The sequence below is a fragment of the Indicator indicator genome, chromosome 3, assembly GCF_027791375.1.
Source record: "Indicator indicator isolate 239-I01 chromosome 3, UM_Iind_1.1, whole genome shotgun sequence".
Taxonomy (NCBI): domain Eukaryota; kingdom Metazoa; phylum Chordata; class Aves; order Piciformes; family Indicatoridae; genus Indicator; species Indicator indicator.
In genome coordinates this window covers 13,809,496-13,831,707 of record NC_072012.1, presented here as the reverse complement: position 1 = coordinate 13,831,707, position 22,212 = coordinate 13,809,496, and the positions used below count along the sequence as shown (strand labels likewise).

Genomic DNA, 22,212 nt, shown 5'->3' with positions numbered 1-22,212 from the left:
CGTCACTCTCCTCACATTATGGGTAGCAGCTTCCTCCCCATCTATCTGGAAGATCAGTAATGGATAATAGCCATCTGACTCCACACTTCCCTGGGCAACCTGTTCCAGGGCTTAACAATCCTTATGGTAAAGACATTTTTGACAATATCAAACCTAGAGCTCCCCTGGCACAACAGTTCCCTCAGCTGCACCATAAAGTGCTGCAGCACACTACAAATATATGTACTAGTGGTCTATATATAAATGCACATATAGAGAGCAAATAACTCCTGTTCTACAGGCACCTGTTTCTTTGCCTTCACTCTAAAGGATGCCCACAGTGAGCAGAGTAGTTACAGATGTTTGCATGTCATATGTTAAAAGCAATATAAGATTAATCCCTTTCTCACAATTCAGAAGGCACAAGATTTCAATGCAGTTTTCTGTTTTGTGACAGAGTGTATGTCTCATTGATTTAGTGGTTTGTATTCCTGCTGAGCTATTCTCCATCCATAGCCTTGATATTTATAATTCCCATGGCTTTCTTTTTTATTCCTGTTGGAACAGGACTTATTCATACTACAAACCTTTATAAAGACGGATGTTACACACTGTTATTTTGTTTGGGAGCAGCCAACCACCTCTATATGGGGTAGATGACAGGTTTTCACACCTGTCAGCTGCTCTGAAGGTTCTCAGCAGCAGTACTAAGCTCTTCTGCTTCATTCATTAAGTGCATGTTGCTTACGGCTGGTGTACCTCTGTTAAGCCCTGTGGTTAGGCTGGCATGACTTGTCCTGCTCAAGGCACTTCATTGGAGAAGGAAAATACTTCTACCATGAGCATTTTTTGAGCAGATAACAAGAGCAAAGTCATCTTTCTCTGACTTCTCCAGTGACTTTCCCTCTTTTCCATAGCCAGTTTTGCTCAGGGGTTCTCTTTCTCTACATTTTGTCTTTGTTCTTTGGAAATTAAGGTAGGCATGCTACTGGTAAGGAATCTGTAGGAAACAGTGGCTTACAGGGGAGACAGTTATTATGGGGTTTGATTTTTCTTAGCTATCAGAGAGACTGAACTCAGGTCACCTCCAGCACAGGAGCTGCAGATCATCAGGAAGCTGTAACTCTCAGCTGAGCTGTACTTTACCTCTTGGTAGAGCTTGTTGGCCCTTGGGAAATGTTTGCATTTGAGGCTTGAGCCTTCAATATAACAAGCAGAAAACAAGTAGAAATCAGTAGGATCCATCCTTAAAGCAAACTGCCACCACTGGAAGTCTGTGGGCAAAAGGATCATTCTTGTGTTTTCTCCATGGCTGCTCTCAGTTGTTTAAAATGAGATCACAGAATCATGTCTCTGTCTCCCCTCTTTTGTGGTGATTGATATCCTTATTTTGTAGACTTTGATTGTCTTAGTATGGAACAGCTAATAAACTCTAACAATAAATCATTCTGGATGTTTGAAAGGCTGCTTGTTCTTGCTATTGGCCTTAACTTTGAAAAATACATGGTTTATTTTCCAGTACCCTCTCATTTTAACAAAAGTTATGACAAACCCAGGAGCATGTCACAGGAAGGTTTGTTCTAAAGACCTGTGCTAAATCTCACATCACACATGTACTATCACAGCAGGAGGAAACTAAAAGCATTTAGGCAAGAGGATCTGTTGTGATGATGTCTCCAAAATGGATAATGGGAGAAATTAACAGATTTTTACAATCTAAGGGCAGTGAACATTGCTTAGCCCCACACTATTCTATCATGGCCAGGAACCCAAGACAGAGAGAGTTTTTCCTAAAATCTATACTGTAAGAATCAACCTGCACAATGGAATGCATCCTTATAGGTGTCTTTGTAAGCTGGTCCTATCACAGTGGAGATCAGGGGAGCCTAGAGATAGCCATCAAATGCAGGTGACCACCCACACTGAAGAGTTTTCCAGATCCCATGAAGCCCATCAGTAATTGATTCCATTGACTCAACTGGGAGCTCAGACAGCAGCTAATATGGAAGCATCTACAGACTGATTTAGTTGCCTAGAGACAGGTCTCTGCCATAATCTGAGACACCCAGGAATGTCAGAGACATCTAGATAGGGCTGGAAGCTACAACACAGGGCCTGTGGGAGACCTGTCCTTCTCTACACTGGCAGCTGGAAGACAAGCAGAATTGCCTCACATGTAAATATTTACTATAAGAGATCCCAATGAATGAACTGATCTCAGCTCATGAAGACTTGGACAGTCTGTCATTCACCTCTGTAAAGGCATTGATGAAGAAACCTGATAAGAACATTTCCTGCCACCTGCAGACAAAATAATTTCTGAAGTCTAAACTTAAGCTTGTTTTTGGGTTGCACTGAGAAATAAAAAACAGTAATAGGTGAGGGTCTTATGCACAGCTACTGTCTAGTGGCCAAAAATGGCCCATGTCTCAGACAATTTAGATAGTAGATTTAAAGCAAGGTTGAGGAGAGGAAGGAAGCAGTGGAAGGAAGCAGATCTGCCTCTTGGTCACAGCCTGAATGCCACAGCAACCTTCACATTTTCCAGATTTGTGTTTTTCTGTAGAAATAGCAGTGTGGCAGGGCAATGTGTGCTCACCTGTGGAGTGAAAAAAGGCATGTGAACAAAGTCTTCAGTACTCCAGCAAGCACCAGCTCCACCAGTCATTTCCAGGTCTCTAATTGTCTGATTATTTTCTCCTCCAGTCTTCTTCAAATGAAATTCAGGGAAGATATTCCCTAACTTGATTACATTTTTAAAGCTGTGGCATCCCTACCCATACCAATTATGACCCTTTCTGTCCAGAGACTCCAGAGATGTCACCCCAACCATGGGGAGGTCTGTGTGTGAGGAGGGTGTGGTCCATGGTTGCAGGGCAAAGCACTGCTGCATAAATGGTTTGGGTCTTTTGCAAGAAACAAAACTGGTTCTTCTACCAGCCAACAGCCTTCACCTTCCCCCATCTTCCTAACACAAACCTTTCAACCACATGATGTAACACCAGGACCCAGCTGTGTGATGGACAAGAAGTCCAGAAGGCATAAAGGCTCCCAAATCAACACTCAAAGCCCAGAAATGCTCAGAGAGGACTCCAAGAGGTCACTATAGACATCCTCAGAAAGCCTCCCACCTTGCTCAGGGAACCTGACAGCAGCACTGCTGCAAGCTGATGAGAAAGGGTCTCTGGAGTGGATGATGGGTATCAAAAACATCCTGCTTCAGTGTTTCCTGATCAAAATTCTCAGAATTTCCATTTCCAGGGGAACTTGGAAACTCTTGGGGTTTTGTTCTGATTCAGACTGAAACCACATTCAGAAACAACAAAATTTCCTGCTCACAAGTAGCCCTGTTTTCCAGCACACTCTTCTCAAAACCAAAGGTTTGTCTCTCCTACAATTTTTTTGTGTTTTCATGCTGCTCAAACTCTCTCAGGCCTCAGTCAAGTCCAGCTGAAGGGGAAAATAAAAGGAAAATAATAAAACTGAAGTTTTTTCTGCCCCAGCACCTTCAACGGAAGAGAATTTTACCTTCATTTTATGGCTTGGAAACAGTGACGCTGAGGTGACTTTATAAACTGGTCTCAATCCCAGTCCAGTGCTCTGAACGTTCAGAGTAAGATCTCACAGCCCCAGGAGTAAATTACTCTCTTATCATTTACACATGCAGCAATTTGTTCAAACAAGTTTTCACTTAGTGCATGAAGAAAATGTGAGCAGGTTACTCAGAAAGAGATTAGAGGCAGGTACCAGAATCAGAGGACGTGCAGTGGTGTAATTTGTCAGCAACAGGGAGCAAATTTACTTGACAAGGACATTACAGAAGCCAACATAATACTTAGAAAGCAAACTTTAGCTCATAGTAGGAGGCTTGGCATCTTGGGTCTGAAAATATTAATGCCAGTGATATTATTCTGGAATGTGAAAAAGAAATATTCCCAGCAAATACCCTGAGATCTGTGTAAAATCATGGAATCATAGAATGGCTTGGCTTGGAAGGGACCTTAGACATCATCTGCTCCAACTTCCCCTCCATGGGCAGGGACACCTTTCAACTAAACTTGGCTGCTCAAGGCCTCATCCAGCCTGAACTTAAACATCCCTGGGGAGGAAAGATCCACAACCTCCCTGGGCAGCCTGTTGCAGAGTCCCACCACCCTCATACTGAAGAACTTCTTCCTAAGATCCAGTCTAAACCTCCTCTCCCTCAGCTTGAAATGATTTTCCCTTGTCTTAATGTTAGATGCCCTTATGAAAAGTCCCTCTCCAGCCTTCCTGTAGGACCCCTTCAGGTATCAGAAGGCAGCTATAAGGTCCCCACCAGGGGTCTTCTCTTCTCCAGGCTGAACATCCCTGGCTGCCTCAGCCTATCCTCATAGGAGAGGTGTTCCAGCAAGAACAGGCACTAAAGATTGGGCAGAAGATGCCATAGAGATGCAAAGATCCATGATTCATTGTTTCTCCATTTAACTAGCCAACAATAATATTTTAGATATTTGGATGAAGAATCAAGAGGGAGGATTGTTGTCCAAGTCTCCAGGCTTTCCAGGTTATTTCATGACCTTGGAACAACAAAACATAACATGAGAAAACAGAGATGATGTTTGCTTTTCAATAAACTGAACATTCTTCTCTTCTAATAGCTCCTGGCAAGATAAAGCAGTTAGGTTACTGGAATGTTTGGGTTTGTTTTTTTTTTTTCCTTTTTAGAGATCCACATTTAGCTGAAGACAGCCCATTCCCAGTAGGCTCTCCTGTGAGACTGAAAAAGGATCCTTGTGGGTTTAAGCCTCATTTCCCAGGAAAAAGCTTGTCCCTGCAGGGTGAGATTAAGAGATGTGCACTGCATTGGCCAGCCAGCTAGGAGATCGGTTTGGCATGCCACAAACAGCACATACTTCATGCAGAACCACACACTGTACATTTGCTGCCTGCATGAAAGGGATGGGCAAATCCAATAGCTTCAGCATGTCCAACCCAGCAGATGGAGATGGCATCTCCACCACCCTGGAGATGGCAAAGCCCCAGTAAGGTGCTCCCAGCCTGCTCTCCCCATGTGGCAGCCAGAGATGCTCCTGGAAAGCTTTACAAATAAGCATATTGTATTTACTCTTGCCAAATGCTAAGCTGCTCAAAACCTGGATGCATCAAAGGAGTTGTGCCCAGATGATTTCTCAGAGGCCAGATGATGCCATTCTCTTGGTTTTCTTGTTTCCTTCCTTTTTGGGGGGCAGGATGTGACAACTTGTTGTTCAATTCAAGGAGTTTGAACCGTTGGTGGTTTTGGAAAAGGACTAAGCAAATTCCATGATGCAACCCTTAGCAGTGAAGTGAGCTTAAACAAGTGGTAAGGCTCTCTGGGAGCTGCACACCCATTCAGACAACCCCAATGGGCAATGCAGTGGAGCTAATAGGGTGTAGCTCCAAGCAACCGCTCACATCTCCTGGGCAAAATCATTTTTCCTTTGTGTCTCAAATCCCACTGACCCAATAGTGCCCAGGGCTCTCCCCAAAGATGGATGGACACAGAATAAACTGCAAAATTACCTTCCCATCCCAGTGCAGCTGTATCCTCCCAGCAGACAAAGGAGCTTCCCACTCCACCAGTGAAACACACAGGATGCATAGAGAGCAGCTCTGGGCTCTCCCTAGTCCACTTTCATAGTGAAGAGTAGCAGAAACCAGAGCACATCACAGATGTCAGATGCTTGGGAGGATTCTTCTGGAACTGGGGACATGGGGCTGGGGCAGCTGTCTGTTCATTTCCAAGTCAGGATACTGCATGAAGCACTTCTGATGTCTGCTGGAAGATAACCTCAAAGCTCATTACTATTTTTCTTTTCTTGCTATATATTTTATGCACTTGCTGTGGAGGGGAGACCATTTTTGGGTACTGCCTGGGGAAAATGGCCTGGGGACAGCCCAGGGAGCTGGTGGAGGGGTGACTCATGGGCGTGATCAAGGAGTGGGAGATTCCAGACATCCTGGAAATCAGTGGGGGCAGTGCACGGGATGGGCAGTGGCAAGGATGAGTGTGGGTTTATGCCTCAGCAGGCATGAGGAGGTGGTTGAGCAAGTCAGAGGAAACCCCATGAGCAAGCCCAGAGGTGTCTGCAGAGGTGCCTCAACACATCAGTGACAGCAGTCTGTGTCAGCGTTTGAAGAAACAAAAAATCCATCTGGGCAGGGGATCTGGAACCACAGTGGGTATCCAGCAAAGGCTGTGAGTGATGTTCCTACCTTGTCCTCCTAAAAAGCAGAATATTCTCCTGCCTCACTGAGCAACACAGCTGGCACAAAGGAGTGCTATTGCTGCTCTCATCAAGGCAGCTGGAGAAGACAGGAACAGAAGTCCATGATCCCAGCAGGGACAGCCCAGTGGTCTGCAGTGGAATCTGATTGCCTGTGCTCAGGTGTCCAGAACCACGGGAGACACCCTTAGGGAATTTGTCTGGCTGCTGGCCAAGATGAGCATGGGCACCTCAGGACCCTGCAGCAGATCAGCCAGCCTCACTGGATGTCTTGCATGCATCAGGCCATCTCACATGGTCCAGATGCTTCTGTTTATGCAGCTGAGCCACATCTGGATCTCTGTTGGCTTCAATCAGAGCTCAGATATCCACCACACATGTAGAGACCTGCATGTAACTGACTCTGCACCTGAACTCCACCCCACATTTCTGTCCAGCTGCCCAAGGTGAGTGATGAGACCCAGTAGGCTGAGGAACAGCTCCTGAGCTGAGAAGTTCAGGCTCAAGCTGGTATCTTGTGAGACAGTTTGTATGAACTATTTGCACCACAATCCACTTTGTTCATACACATTCATGGGAAAAGTAACTGGATTTTGATGGTGACACTTTTGCAGGTGTTATGACATCTTCAGACTGGATTTGGACAGCCTACCTCCTGCAAGGATGCTGCAGGGACTAGGGCATGGCTAGTAATTTAAATTTCAGTGGGAAGCCAATTCTGGTTTACAGGTAAGGTGACCCTCCACTGGAGCAAATAATTTATGCTGTGAACTACTCAGGAACTAAATCATAAGGTACACATTGATCTTTTTCATCTATTGAATGTATTTCACAAAACCAGTCTTACATAAATCTGCAGAAAATGTTCAGAAGTAGAGCAGAGAATGAAATTATCCAATCAATGTATCACAGAAATTTATTGACAGACTTCAGGAGACCTGGGAAGTTCCTCCTATGCTTAGTTGTATTTCTTCTTTCCACCTTCCTTTTTTCCCTTTATCCTTCGCTGTTGTCATTGGTTTTGCTGATTAGAATGTGTTTGTAGGATAAACATTAGGGACTCTTAGCAACCTACAGGCTCCTTGCTTTTCTTGTCTCAGGATGTAGCACAGAATGACTGAATTATTGAGGTTGAGAAAGACCTCACGAGATCCTCTAGTCCAAACCCCAGCTACAGCAGGTTGTCCACAACTGGATTCAGTCAGATTTTGAGTATCTCCAGGGATGGAGACTCCACAAACTCTCTGAGCAGCCTGAGCCATTGGACTCAGTGATCTTTAAAGGTCTTTTCCAACCAACACAATTCTGTGATTCTAGTCCCACATCCTTCCTGCACAGGTGAGGGACAGTTCAGCAGCACATTATCAGTGATGTCAAAGAAGCAGATGAAGAAATCACAACCTGTATGTGGGCATATAGATGTGTTGCTGAAGGACATGATTTAGGAGTGACTTGGCTGTGCTGCGTTAATGGTTGGACTTGATGACCTTAAAGGTCTGTTCCAACCAAAACAATCCTACGGAGAAAAAGGGGAAAATAAGGCAAAACCACTCCAGTCTCAGTGAGAAGCTCTGATTTCTGTGCCCATGGGCTGTTATTCAACCTGCCCCTCCAGAATGGCCAGGGCAAGGATTCCTCCCTGAGAACTCCCTCCAAGGATGAGCAGCAAAGCAAACCATCTGGAGGCTCTGCTCACCTTCTCCTTCCTTTTAATAGGTGAGAAGGTGGTCTGAGAGACAGAGGAAGGAAGGAAGGATATGTGGAAGGATATTAAAGAAGGAAGCAGGATATGTGCTGCACATGACATGTGGTTAAGGTTCCCAAGCCTTTCACACCCAGGATGTGTAGTGGGGCTTATTCCCGGGGACAGTCACTGTCAAACAGAGAAACCTGGTCCCTCCCATAGAGCTCAGTCAACATATCCTCCAGCTCCCCTAACGTGAGGAGCTGGACCTCATTCTTGTCATTCTCAGCAATGACCCCCCAAGCCTTCCTGTGGTTGCTGTCCACCTCACAGCAGGCACTTGACCAGATGTGGCTGGGTTTATTAACCCTCCCCTTGGCAATATAGCTGTTCCCAGGCACAGCACCCACGACCACATAGGTGGTGTTACACCCCTGGGTCCTTCTGATCATCGTTTGCTGCTCGTAGTTGTTCCAGGCACCACCGTTGAGTTTCTCATCCTGGGGCACTATGTTGGTGAGGGTGAAGGTAGACATCCTGCTGCTGAAGTCATGATGATGGCCATTGGGGTTCAAATGGCCACGGTTCAAACCTGTCAGATTCTTGTAGTCTTGGAGGACAGCCTGGCTCTTGCTGAGTTGCTCTAAGCTGACGTTGTAATACTTTAAGAGGGTCCACTCCTTTTCCATAGTTTTGGGATAAACTGAACCCATCAGCTTGACAGGTAAAAAAGAGGAAAAGGTGTTAGTATTGGGGATGAGGGTAATGGAGGAGGTTTCTTTGGAGCAGAAATCTCTGATTGCCAAATACCCATTTTTTTTGTCATCTCAATGTATGAAAATGCACGAATCAGAGAGAAATCCTAAAGCTACCCTGAAGAAGACAAGAGGTTTAAAAAAAAAAAAAACAAAAAAACAGCTCAGAATTTGACTGCTCTCGATTTGAGTTGTGACCTTTGAAATCCAGGCTGAAGTCGGCAGTGGGAGTGTGGGTGGATGCATGAGACAATGAGCATTTTCCACTCCCAGGTGCAAAAGGTGACATTTGCAAGGCATCTCCTGCCACATCTGGTTTCCTTTTCTCCTTTCTCCACATCCAACACCTACCCATAGCTCTTCCCAGTTCCTCCCATCCCCATTTATCACATCCAACCTTCATCAACTCCATCGAACCTGGCCTTCGCTCCATCAGCCCCATTGCTGCAAGAGCTCTCTCAGTCTCCATGGAAGGTTTTCATGCCTTTTTAAATTCCACCTGCCAACACCCTCGTGCTTTTCAAGCTTAGGGAAAACAAGCACAGAGGCAGACTCTTTGAAGGTTGGGTATCTTAGGACATCTCTGAAGGTGGACAGGATTTGAAGAGGATGAGCAGAAGGGCCATGGAGGCAACAGGACTCTCAGGAGAAGATGAGAAGGACTCAGCCCCTTTTCTTCTCCTACTTTACCCCTCACTTGGGAAGAATCACAGAATAATAGAGTTGTTTCAGTTGGAACAGATCTCTAAGACCATTGAGCCCTAACATCAACCTAATACCACCATGGCCATTAAACCATGACCCAAAGTGCCATGTCCACACATTTCTTGAACACTTCCAGACATGGTGACTCCACCACCTCCCTGGGTAACCTATTCCAATGCCTGACCACTCCTTCAGTAAAGAATTTTTTCCTAATATCCAACTTAAATCTCCCCTGGCACAATTTCAGGCCATTTCTTCTTATTCTGACACCTGATACTGTCACACAGGTGTGTGGTTACCTCTTTTAACCCCACACAAAAAGAGACATGTTGGAAACAGATCCTAGAGTCAAGGTTTCTCTGGGAAGGCTACAGTTCATTGTGAGGATGCAGCCTTTTTGCTCAGTAAGCAAAAATACTCCATAGAATGCACCGGGCTGGAAGGGACCCTTGAAGGTCATCTTGTCCAAGCTGTCTGCACTAAGCAAGGACATCTTTAACTAGATCAGGTTGCTCAGGGCCCCATCAAGTTTGACCTTGAATGTTCCCAGGGATGGGGCTTCCACCACCCCTCATTGTAAAAAAATCAACACAAGTATCTGCTACTGCAGTGTCCATAACATGTCAGAGCTGATCTTTGCCAGGAAGCACAGAGGCGTTCCTTCTGCAGCATCACTGAAAATAAGTCAGCAATTACCAGCCTCTTAAAGGAGCTCATAATCCCCAAAGAGACCTGGTGAACCTAACACTAAAAAGAAAAAACAACAAAACAAACAAACAAAAAACCCCACAAAAACCTGAAAACAAACTCTGAAAAAAGATAACAAAATCACAGATTTCACAGATGTCTTGGGTCTGTAGTCCAGGTGGAAGAGAGAGACATTTTTATCCCCTCTAAAAACGGAGGCTGCAGTGGTGCAATACCAAATTAGTTGCTTGAGTTGCTACAAGTAACAAGTGCAAATGGTGGTTTTCATAACTGTAACACTTTTCATATTTAGGGAAACATGGGGTGTTGGACTAGGTGACCTTTAAAAGCCCCTTCCAACCCAAACCATTCTGTGATTCCATGACTCTATATTTAGCCTTCCTCTGGAACAGGGCATATGGCTTTTTTCTCAGGCTCATTTTCACCTAAATTCCCTACTTCTACTTTGTCCCTAGCAATGACCTGAATTTCTTCTTCTTCTGTTACATAATTTGCTTGTTGGCTGTTTTTATGTTTTGTTTTGTTTTCACTGAAGGCCTGAACTTTGTCAGAAGGGTGTTTGGGAGGCCTCTGTAGTTTGCAGAGGTCTGGTGGATCCTTCTGAGCAAAGCCTGAGGCAGTGGTGGTAAGAGGCAACTGCAGGTGGATGGACATCATGCACTTCTGACTTGATGATACTGATCCTACTCACTTTTTACTGCCTGGAATACCAACCTCAAGCTCTCATCACTGAGTGAGCAGGCCTAGACTTCTTCATGGGGTCATCCCAAACAGTTCTGAGTTTCTCTGCACTTTTCCCATGCTGCTTACAAAGCCAAACCGACTCAGAACTGAGAGCAAATAAGCTATGTCAGGAATGCAAAACAGCTCAGGAGATCAGACCCCAGCACAGCCAGTCCTTCAAATTTAGCTGCTGCTGGTTGTCTTTTCCCCAGCATGGAACAGGGAGGGTGGTCATCTGACTGATTGTAAAGTAAATGAATGCCATGTAATATAATTTGACTTAATGCTTCCTGTAAGGTCAGTGAGGAAAAATGGGCTCTTTTAGGGTATGACTCATCTCATCCTCCTGCAGATGTCTCAAATGCATCAGAGGAATCATATGGTGAAGGTGTTTGAAGTAGATAAGATGAATCCCGTCCAGTGGGTCAATTTGCATGTGTGTGGGGGTGGGAGGAAAATGAAGTGTTTGGTTAAATCATAGAATCAAAGAATCATTTTGGTTGGAGAGAGGACGTTTAAGATCAGTGAGTCCTACCTTTGTCTAACTCTACAAAGTCTGGTGCTGAACCATGCTGCAGTTCATCTTTTGGTGACTGGAAGGTGACATTAGGACATTGGACATTAGGAAGAACTTCTTCACAATGAAGGCAGTGAAATACTGGAACAGTGTGGTGGTTTGAAACCGTCTCTTTAATTTTTCTTTGCAAACAGGTTTCCCCAAGATGTGGTGGAACCCTTTTCCCTGGAAACATTCAAGGACAAACTTGATGGGGCCCTGAGCAATGTGATCTATGTAAAGATGTCCCTGCTCAGTGCAGGGGGATTGGACTAAATGACTTTGGAGAGTCCCTTCCAACCCAGTGCATGTGTTGGTACAAGAGAAAACACTCACCTGGGGCTCAACCAGCCATGTCTTTGGTCTCTTGCCAGGTCCAGGCTGGTAGAGATAAGCAGAGTAGACAGGAATACGCCTCCTCCTGTCGTACAGGGTGGCGAAGTAATACTGGTTCTTATAGCGCTGGCAGATCCAGGCTGGGCTCTCTGGCGCCAGGGCTTCGTTTGGGGGAGTTTCACGGAAGAAAAACTGAGGGCATGAACTTTCAAAGGATGCCACCAGCTCACCGTGTCCCAGCCAGAGGCAGCTCACCAACACCTGCAGTAGCAGCAGCAACAGCATGGCGAGGAGGATTTCAAGTGAAGGGCTCTTGCTGACCTGGAGGGCGAATGCAGAGGTACACTCAGCTTGAAGAAAAATCATCATGGTCCAGAGTAATTTTCGTGCTTGTACAACATAGCTGGAAGAGGAGGAGACTATGAGAGACTAAGAAGGGTGCAGGTTCTGTCCTCCTGGGTATGAAATAATCAACAAGGGAATAAGGGTGAAATCTAAAATAGGGTTTAGGTGTGTAGAGGAGGCAGCAATAGGAGAATTTTGACTACCTGAGAAAGAATCTAAACTCACCCCATATCTAATCAGCTCACACAGAAAATTCTTCTTGGAACTGAGGCATGGTGTTGGGACAAAGCCACCTTTTCCATGCTTCCTGTGTTGGCCAAGAGATCAGCTTTCACACGGGCACTGGAGAAAAAATCCTGAAGCAACCCAGGGCCTAGAAGCCCCTATTTCAGAACACCATCTCACTCCCTTCTGCTCTAAAGACCTTCCCACAGCGGAAGACCTGCAGTTGTGTACATACTCTGCAATGCTGAGCTGAGATTCAGTCTTGTGGGGGATTTGGAAGGGAAATAACAGTGATGCTGTGCTTCCTGCATGCCTCTGGCTCCATACAAACTCACAGATACGCAGCTCTGTGCTCACAGCAAGATTAATCTCCCTTAAAGTTGGTCAGATATCTAATTCAAAGTAATCCAGCTTAAGTCCTGGCTCTCAGACAGCGGACTCTGGGAAGTGTGGGTCTTGCTGCTCAGCTTGCATTTCAGGCTGTCCAACCACAGACAATGAACTTGCAGACACATCATATAGAAAGGGAAGAAACGAAGCAGATGGTAGCAGGAAGCACCAGGGATGACTTCTCTATCTCATCAGTGCCCTGGCTTCTGCTGTAGCAATGCAGCTTCTAAGAGGCAGCTCTTCCCATGGTTGCACAGGAGTCATGCTTATCCACTTCTTTAGCTGTGCTGATCATTTTCCCTGTGCAGCAAAAGGCACTGGTGCAGGAATTTCTATTTCTTGAGCAGAAACAGGTCCTATTTTGTCTTTCTCAGGTGCTGACATGATGTTCTGCAGTCCCCAAGATCTTTCTTTTTTGGAGAGAACTGCTGAAAAATTCCCTGTGACGCTGGCAGTAGTCCTGGGAGCTTTATTTTCTTCTAGATGCACAGCAGGCTTTCCCATTTTTATTGTTAGACATCCCACTGAGTGTTTTTAAAATAATTAACATTTTAAATATGGCAGAGAGGACAAATAGCTAAAAGGATTCATGGGGCAAAAAGCTACCATGGTCTCCAAAACACAAACAACACCTTTGGCTGGAGAAGTGTCTGAGCTGAGGATTACTGAAGCCTGAGAAAGCCATCTTTCACATTTGCTCTTTTCTTATTCTTTTCCCTGATCCTCATTTATTCACTTCCATTGGATTTGGGATATTGATCTAGAGATAACTCTGCTCTGACTGAAGATATCTGGTCCTTTATCTTTTTATTAATGTTGGGTCGGGAACATCAGCTGAAAACTGAGAAGAATGAACCACAAAAAGTGACTTATTAAATTACTTTGCATAGCATGACCATATCTGTCCCATCTCAGGCAGGAAAATTGCTGAGTCCTTCTTTTGCACCACCCCCTCCACAAGCTTAAAATATATCTAACTTAATATCATATACAGAGAATCCAACCTACCGTGTCAAAGAGCAGCACACAAATATGTTTATTCACAGGCCTCTGCTTGCAGTCTCAGAGTGGCAGAACTTCCAAATGCTGCTTCCACCATCTGAACCTGTCTGTGACTTGAAGGTGATTTATATATGACTTCCAGGAAGGCAGAGTTGTTAGACTGCTCAAACAGGGTTTCGAGGAAGGTTGTTCAGGGGTGGAGCTAAGACCTGTGTTTTTCCAGAGGTCTTTTGCAAGGCCATGGATAACTTGGCAAATAAATAAATGCAAGGTGCTTTATGGCTTTTCTGATAAGTTTGAAGCAAGTGTTCTCTACAACTGTGAGCCAAACTCTGCCAATGGGCCAAAAGAAGACCTTGAATCTACCCTTTCCCAATGCTGTAAATGAAAGAGGTGCAAAGCCATCTCCCACCTGCCTGGTGCATGGCGTCATCAACAGGCAGCAGTTCCTAAGATGAGTGATGTTGGCAGATCAGGTCTAAAGGAATGTCTGGCTGTACTAGCCACTCTCAGGTCAGGAGGGGACTCTGCACCTAGCATCTTCAGTGCATCTTGTGCAAACTTTGTCAGGTTCCTGCACTGCAGGCAGGGGCATTCAGGATACAACCCAGTGCTGGTGTTTGCTCTTGTCTAACCAAGACCTTGCTGGAACCTTGGCAATAATCCATCCTCAAAGAGTTGTCCAAGAAAGGCAGGAGAAATTGCAGTCATAGTCTCACAGAATCGTTTGGGTTGGGAGGGACCTTAAAGATCATGGAATCATAGAATCATAGAATCAGTCAGGGTTGGAAGGGACCACAAGGATCATCTAGTTCCAACCCCCCTGCCATGGGCAGGGACACCTCACACTAGATCAGGCTGGCCAGAGCCTCATCCAGCCTGGCCTTAAACACCTCCAGGGATGGGGCCTCATCTAGTTCCAACTCCTATGGTGAGGGCAGAGCCATCTTTGCTAGACCAGATTGTTCAAGGCCCCATCCAATCTGGCCTTGAACGCTTCCAAGGATGGGTCTTCTATGACCTCTCTTGGCAACCTGTGCCAATGTCTCATCACCCTCATTGGAAATATTTTCTTCCTAATACCTAGTCTAAATCTCCCCTCTTTAGGTTTAAAACTATTACCCCCTCATGTAGTCTTATCAGTGCACTCCCTGGTGAAGAGCCCTCCCCATTATTCCTGTAGGTCCCCTTTAAGTACTGGAGGGTTGTTGTAAGGTCTTTCTGGAGCCTTCTCTTCTTCAGGCTGAACAATTAAAAAAAACCCCAAACCCAAGACAGAATCTGTTTCCCTACAATTAGACATCTCAGTTCACCATCAGGCATCTCCCTGTGCATCTGTTCCCAAGACTTCCCATGCTGATCATTTCCCCAAAGCATCCATTGCCAGGTTCAACATTTGGCTGAGGCAGCGAGTGAGCAGCTTCAGAGCATCCCACCAGGTTTTGGTGACTTTTCCAGATGGGTGACACATTGCCAGAGCTGCTAAAGGCTTCAGATCTAACGGGATATAGGGGATCAGTTTCTGGGAGTGCTAGTTTATAACGTGGTACTTTACTCCCTTTGGGAACAGCATTCTTGCTTTGAGGTTTTGATCCAAGCATTGCCAAAAGTGATTTCTTTATTCTGGAGTCCACCTGATGTTATTATTTTTTTCAAAGACCAGGGATTAGCTTGTGTGGTGGTAATTTTCAAGCTTAATCCAGTCTTTTCTGCCTCACAATCTTCAGATCATTACTTTTCTATGCTTGAATTTCTTTCCCAAGTCATTCCTTCTGTCCTTTCCCCCCTTAAACATAAAACGTTAAAAGCTGCAAAACAGTGCAGGAAAACTTCATCATTTTCTCCTTGGAGGGAGGATGTTAGAGCTCAGCAACTGCAGCCCACCCTTTGTCTGATGTCTTTATTCTGAATCTAAGAAAGCAGTCTAAATATTGCAGTCAATGGTAGGAAAGGAGCAAGAGCTTACCTTGAAGCAGAGGACAAGCACCTGAACCATTGGCTCCCTCTTCTCCCTGGAGGAAGGGTTGTTTGATCTCTCAAGAGTCCCACTGCAATATATTCCTGGTCACAAATCTGCCTCTCTTCATAAAAAAGGAAACTCTCAGAGAACAGATGATTTCTGTTCTTATCCAGGGGAGATTTGTTCATGCCTGCCCAGAAACAGGGTGACAATTGCTATTTTCTGTTTCCTCAGGATTTCTCCCAAGTTTGCTGACTTGCAGCATCACGTGCCAGAAGCAGATAACCATATCTGGTGATTTCCCCTTCCATTTCCTCATTCCCCATGGGTCTTTGCCACTGCTGCCACAGTACCTCCACGTGTTTCTGTTCCTGGCAGACCATCTCTGATGGCATCAGGCTGACTGGCCTGTTTCTGAGCACACACAGATGTTCATAGTCTGCTCTTCTACAGCCTCGCACAATATCATTGTAGGATCACAGGATCACAGGGTGTTAGGGGTTGGAAGGGACCTCTGAAGATCATCGAGTCCAACCCCCCCGCCAGAGCAGGACCATAATATGCCATTCATGTGGTGAGGCTACAGATTTGCCCTTGCCTGATTGCAAAGACTTTGTAACAGCACTTACTGATGTCATCCTACAGATCCTGAGGACACGCCTCAGTCTCTGCTTGCTGCTGTTCAGCCACTGCTGGGTCTGTATTCAAACACAATCCCAATCTGCCCAGAAAAGAGGCTTGGTAAAGACAGGGCTTTCTGCTCTCAGAAGAGCATAAAAAGGATTTGGAGGGATGGATACAGATCAGAGGATTGTTAATACCAAGTTGAGTGTTGTGGTTGACATGCCAGGGGGATAAGGATGCTATCCAGAGGGACCTGGACAAGCTTGAGAAGTGGGCCTGTGTGATCTCATGAGATTCAACAAGGCCAAGACAAGGACCTGCACCTGAGTCAGGGCAATCCCCTGGCTGAGGGATGAAGGACTGAGAGCAGTCCTGTGGAAAAGGACTTGGGGGTCCTGGCAGATGAAAAAACACACATGAGCTGGTAATGTGCACCCAGAAAAACAATTGCATCCTGGGCTGCATCCCCAGCAAAGTGGGCAGCAGCTGGAGGGAGGGGATTCTGCTTTTTTGTTCTGCTCTGCTGAGACCCACCTGCATTGCTGGGTCCAGCACAGGCCCTCAGCACAGGAGAGACATGGACCATGTCCCTGACACATCTGTAGGTCTTTTAAATCCCTCCAGGCACAGTGACTCCACCGCCTCCCTAGGCAGCCTCTTCCAGGGCTTGACAGCCCTTTCAGTGAAGAGATTCTTCCCAGTATCCAATGTGAACCTCCCCTGGTGCAACTTGAGGCCATTTCCTCTCTTCCTATCTCTTTTAAACCATGTCCTGGTTTAAAAAGAAACAGGACTTCCAGCACTTTTCCAGGGAAAGTGTATCAAAGTCCAGACCTGGCTTCCCCAGCAGGATGTTCTCCTGGTATCTACCTCAGTTTTCCTTTTGTCAGATGCTAAAGACAGCAGTCAAACCTCCTGCTCAAAGCAGGGCAAGCTATGAGGTAGCCATCCAGATACAGGGAAATACAAATACCTCTTAGCACTGCAGTTCAGGATTTTGAAGCAGCATGTCAGAGGAGGACACTATTTCTAGTGCAGAAAAAGATGTCACCAAAGCCTTTTCTTGAGTCTTTGGTCCTCATGGAAGAAGCAAATGAATAGCCAAAGAGATGTCAAATACTGGTCTTCAGGAGGGGATAAATCATAGCAGCAGAAGCCAAATGGGAATGAGGAAACAAAATCTAAGTAAAAGAAAGCACTTGGACACAAAAATCAAGATGTATGCTATTGTGAGCTCCTCTCCTTAGAGGGCAGCAAAGACCCTGGTATGCCATGGCCATAGGCAGGACCTGAAGATGTCTGGACACCTGACACATCCCCCTTATTGACCTCTCTTTTTGGGAGGTAATGTTAGGAAGGGCAGACTAGGATCACAAACCCCTCAGGGCCAGAGCACTCTTTTGCAAGAACCAGGATGCTGAGACATGAACATCTTCCCCCATTGCTATGCCAAGTACGTTCACCCTTGCCAGGCGTTCAAATGAGTGTGAGCTTCAAGTGATGGTTGAAAAACAGACCCAGACCAGACTAAAGGTTTGAGGTGCCCATCAGATATGCAGAAACTGCTTCTTCTGTCACTCCTCAGCATGCCAGAAGTGGTCTCTAAGCAGCTCTGTCATAGAATCATAGAACTGTCAAGGTTGGAAGAGATTTTAGAGATCATTAACTTCAACCACTCTCCTAGACCTCACAATCCCACCACTACTGCTAAGCTACTACGATTAAACCAAGTCCACACATCTTTAAGATACCTCCAGGGATGGTGACACCACCACTTCCCTGGGCAGCCTGTTGCAATGATTGATAACCCTTTCTGTGATTTTTTTTTTCCCTTTAATATCCAACCTGGACCTGCCCTGGTATGACTTTAGGCTATTTCCTCTTGTCCTGCCACTTCTTGCATTTGAGAAGAGAGTGACTTCACCTCCACTAATAAGTGTCTTGACTATAAAGGGCAGGTTTGGAAACCCCTTTTTTTTAAATGCCTTATTTTGGGATGGCCATCTCCTGTTATTTCTTCTTTTGTAAGATTTTTATGTAAGATTATTTCAAGATTTCCATGTGTCATAGGTACAAACACAGCACTCAGCCTGGAAAAGAAAAGACTCCAGGGAGACCTAATAGCAGCCTTCCAGTACCTGAAGGGGGCCTAGAAGAAGGCTGGAAGGGAACTGTTTACAAAGGCTTGCAGTGATAGGATGAGGGGGCAATAGTTTGAAATAAAAGAAGAGTAGATTAGGTTGGGCATTAGGACAAAGGTCTTTACCATGAGGGTAATGGAACATGAACAGATCACCCAGGGAGACAGTTGAGGCCCCAACCCTGGAGATATTCAAGGTCAGCCTTGACAGGGCTCTGGGCAATCTGATCTAGTGGAGGATGTCCCGGTTTACTGCAGGGGGGTTGGACTGGATGACCTTTGGAGTTGCTTTCCAAATCAAACCATTCCATGATTCTACATCAGTATTACATCACTACTTTCCCCATCCACATTTACCTTCTGATCCCAGGCAAATATCCTGTTTATTTCCCCTGCTGCCATCTCTTCATTCATCAACACCCAACCCCGAGAAGTACCAGTGTGCATCCGCAACAAGGAGTTTTGCCAACTGCCTAATTCTCCCCAGCAGGCTCTGTGCTGCTGCATGAGAACCAGAAAGTGAAAATAAGGGACTAATTTTTGGTCTGCAAAGCTGAATGAAAACGAAAGAGTGAAAGTAACCACAGGCAACCTCACACCTCTCAGCTGGCAAGTATCTGCAGCAGGGTGATGCTTCATTGAAGACAACGAGGAGACCCCACTGCCACCTACGTGTTACTTGCTCTGCATGCACAGGGACTCCTGGAGTTCATATAACTAAAGACATCCAAGTCACATGCCAGCTTTTGCAGCTGAGCCACAATATGTTGAAACCACTATTTGAACCTTGTGGGTAAAGGACGGATTGAAAATATTTGTCTCCAAAATGCAAGGATTGCCATAAGTCAACATCTAGCATGTCGCATAGAAGAATAGGTCAAGGTAAATAGAGTTAAGAAGAAGTTGGAGGAGACCTTTAAGATCATCAAGTCCAACTGTTAACCAGCACTGCCAAGTCCACCAATAGACCACGTCCCTCAGCACTACACTTATGGGTCATTTAAATCCCCCACCACTTCCCTGAGCAGCCTGTTCCAGAGCTTGTCAACCCTTTGAGGGAAGAAATTGTTCTTAATGTCCAACCTAAACCTTCCCTGGCACAACTTGAAGCCATTTCCTTTTGTTCTATCATTTGTTACTAGGAAGGAGAGACTGACCCCCACCTCACTACAGCCTCCTTTCAGGGAGTTGTAGAGAGCAAGAAGGTCTCTCCTCAGCCTGCTTTTCTCCTGGCCAAATAACCCCAGTTCCCTTAGCTGCTCCTCATGGAACTTGTGCTCTACACCCTTCACCAGCTTCATTGTCCTTCTTTGGACACACAGTGAAGGTGATTTGGTGATCAAATGTTCTTTCCCTGAAAGCTCAGAACACATCCCATTCCCCCTCCTCCAAGCTTTGCTCACCTATATGGGCAGTGGGTTACTCACCTCCAGCAAGACACCAACTTCACCCGGAAAAAAGCAGCAGCATCAAGCTGACACACTGCTCCAGTTGGCTGCTAGTCTCAAAGAATCACAGAATGGTAGGGCTTTGAAAGGATCTCTCAAGATCAGAGTCCAACACCCCTGCCAGAGAAGGATCACCTAAAGTAGATCACATAGGAACACATCCAGAAGGGCCTTGAAAGTCTCCAAGAGACAGAGATTTCACCACTTCTCTGGGCAGCCTGCTCCAGTGTTTTGCCACCCTCAAAGTAAAGGATTTCCTTCTCATGTTTAGATGGAACTTCCTGTGTTTAAGTTTATGCCAGTTACCTCATCCTATCACTGGGGACCACTGAGAAGAATCTGGTCCCATCTTCCTAACACCCACCCTTAGATACTGTAAGCATTAATAAGATCTCCTCTCAGCTTCCTCTTCTCCAAGCTAAACAGACCCAGCTCTCTCAGCCTTTCCTCATATGATAGATGTTCCAGGCACCTCATCACCTTCATGGCCCTGCATCGATGTCTTTCCAGTAGTTCTTTGTCCTTCTTGAGCTGAGGTGCCGGGCACTGGACATAGTACTCCATGTGAGGACTCACCAGCGCAGAGTAGAAGGGAAGGAGAACCTCCCTTTTAAGGAAAACGCCTTTTAATGCATCCTAGGATGCCATTGGCATTCTTGGCTGTGGGGGCACACTGCTGGCTCACGGTCATCCTGTTGTCTGCCAGGACTCAGGGACAGCAAGGGGAAGCGAAGGGTAGTGAGTTGGACTGGAAAGTATCTCACACCCTGCACTGGTTCCTCAGGTAATATGGAAGCCCCAAGACATTAAAGCAACTCTGGAGCCAGTATATGTGCAAGCACACATTTTCATGAACCATAGCAACACCACTGTGCTTTGATTTCATGTACAGGCTGGTCTGTACAGAAACTAATCCATGCTTTAAGACGATGAAATCTCTTTACTTATTAACACAACCTCTGATATCTCTTCCTGGAAGATGTTTGTGTATTAGAGCCATGATATCACTGTGTACATGGGCTCTAATCCTGTTGAGACTTGGCTAGTCTGAAAGCTCTCTGAGATATGCTACCAAGGAGGTCTGAGGCATGGAGCACACATCTTCAAGAAACAGGTTGAGAAATTCAGGCTTCTTGAGTGTGGCAATGAGGAGCCTGAAGAGCAGCACAGTAGCTGCCAACAGCTTGGAAGGGCAAAGATAGTGAAGTCAAGCTCTTTGTGGCAGGCACTACAACAAAGGGCAGCAGCCACATACTGTGGCTTGGGAAGTGCAGGTTGGACAACAGGATAAACATCTCTAGGCAAGTAGTACAGTGCTGTGACAGGTTGTTGGGAAATGACAAATGATGAATTGTGGAGGTGACTCAAGGCTTAGCTGGATGAAACCATGGCAAAACCAGTCTGGAGCTGACAGTGCTTCTGCTTGAAGCAGGAGGTTGAATTAGAGTCCTCCAGCTGATGCTGTCAACCAACATTTCTGTGACCCTAAGACAGATGCAGGTGCATCTGCAACTTCTCCCCACACTGCTCTGCCCCTGCCCCTGGTTCTGGCCCTACGAGTTGTACATTAAAGCCTTTTTACATCCCAAAGCCACAAACCCCACACCACATACCTCAGAGAGACAAGAAGAAGGGGGCCCGTTCCTAGATTCCCGGTTATGACTTCTGTTGATGGTAGACACCAACCAGATGAGACCCCATCAGCTCATCTCCGCCTGCAAGGAGAGACCGGTGATATCCAGCGGTCTCCGGACCAAACGAGTCCCTCTGCTAGCCGAGTAAAATTACCACCCCCCGTGAACTTCAGCCCCAGGCTGGCCCTCTCTGCAATAAACACAGGTTGTCTTACTGCACGTTAATCACTCAGAGGGTAATTAGCAGTTACGTCAACATGAGGATCTCCAGTTGCTCTGCTGGCTTGCCCCACGTGGAAATGAGGTGGTTGGTTGTGGGTGGAAGCATGTCAGATCACACTCCAGAGGAAAAGCCTCATTGCTAATTGGGAAGAGCAGTCCCTTTACTCAGGTGGTGTGCCTTGGGTCATTGCTGCCAGACTTGGCATCCCCTGAAGCCTCTGGATGTGGCATGGCAGGAAGAGACAGCTGCCCACAGTGGGCAACCTTGATTAACTTGCTTTACCTCTAAGCAAGCAGGTTGAGGGAGGTTCTCCTCCCCCTCTACTCTGCCCTGGTGAGGCCTCATCTGGAGTACTGTGTCCAGTTCTGGGCTCTCCAGTACAAGAAGGACAGGGAACTGCTTGAGAGGGTACACCAAGGGGCTCCAATGATGATGATTAGGGGACTAGAAAATCTCTCTTATGAAGAAAGGCTGAGGGACTTGGGACATTTTAGCCTAGAGAAGAGAAGAATGAGGGTGAATCTTAT

The 22,212-nt window shown here is 46.0% G+C and overlaps 1 protein-coding gene across 1 annotated transcript; it reads right to left on the bottom strand.

Annotated features, from left to right (window-relative positions):
- Nucleotides 1–8,081: 8,081 nt before the first annotated feature.
- Nucleotides 8,082–11,979, bottom strand: LOC128981233 (endonuclease domain-containing 1 protein-like). The gene is made up of 2 exons (XM_054399932.1): nucleotides 11,695–11,979; nucleotides 8,082–8,627 (listed from the first exon to the last, which is right to left on the bottom strand). Exons 1-2 carry the CDS (start codon nucleotides 11,977–11,979, stop codon nucleotides 8,082–8,084), a joined length of 831 nt encoding a protein of 276 aa, XP_054255907.1.
- Nucleotides 11,980–22,212: the final 10,233 nt, after the last annotated feature.

What these genes read in the sequence shown, in the direction of transcription:
- LOC128981233 (XM_054399932.1), bottom strand. Translation starts at nt 11,979, where the DNA reads ATGCTGTTGCTGCTGCTACTGCAGGTGTTGGTGAGCTGCCTCTGGCTG. An exon ending in CATGGCTGGTTGAGCCCCAG is followed by an intron (nt 8,628 to 11,694) that starts GTGAGTGTTTTC and finishes TTACCTGTCAAG; the next exon opens with CTGATGGGTTCAGTTTATCC.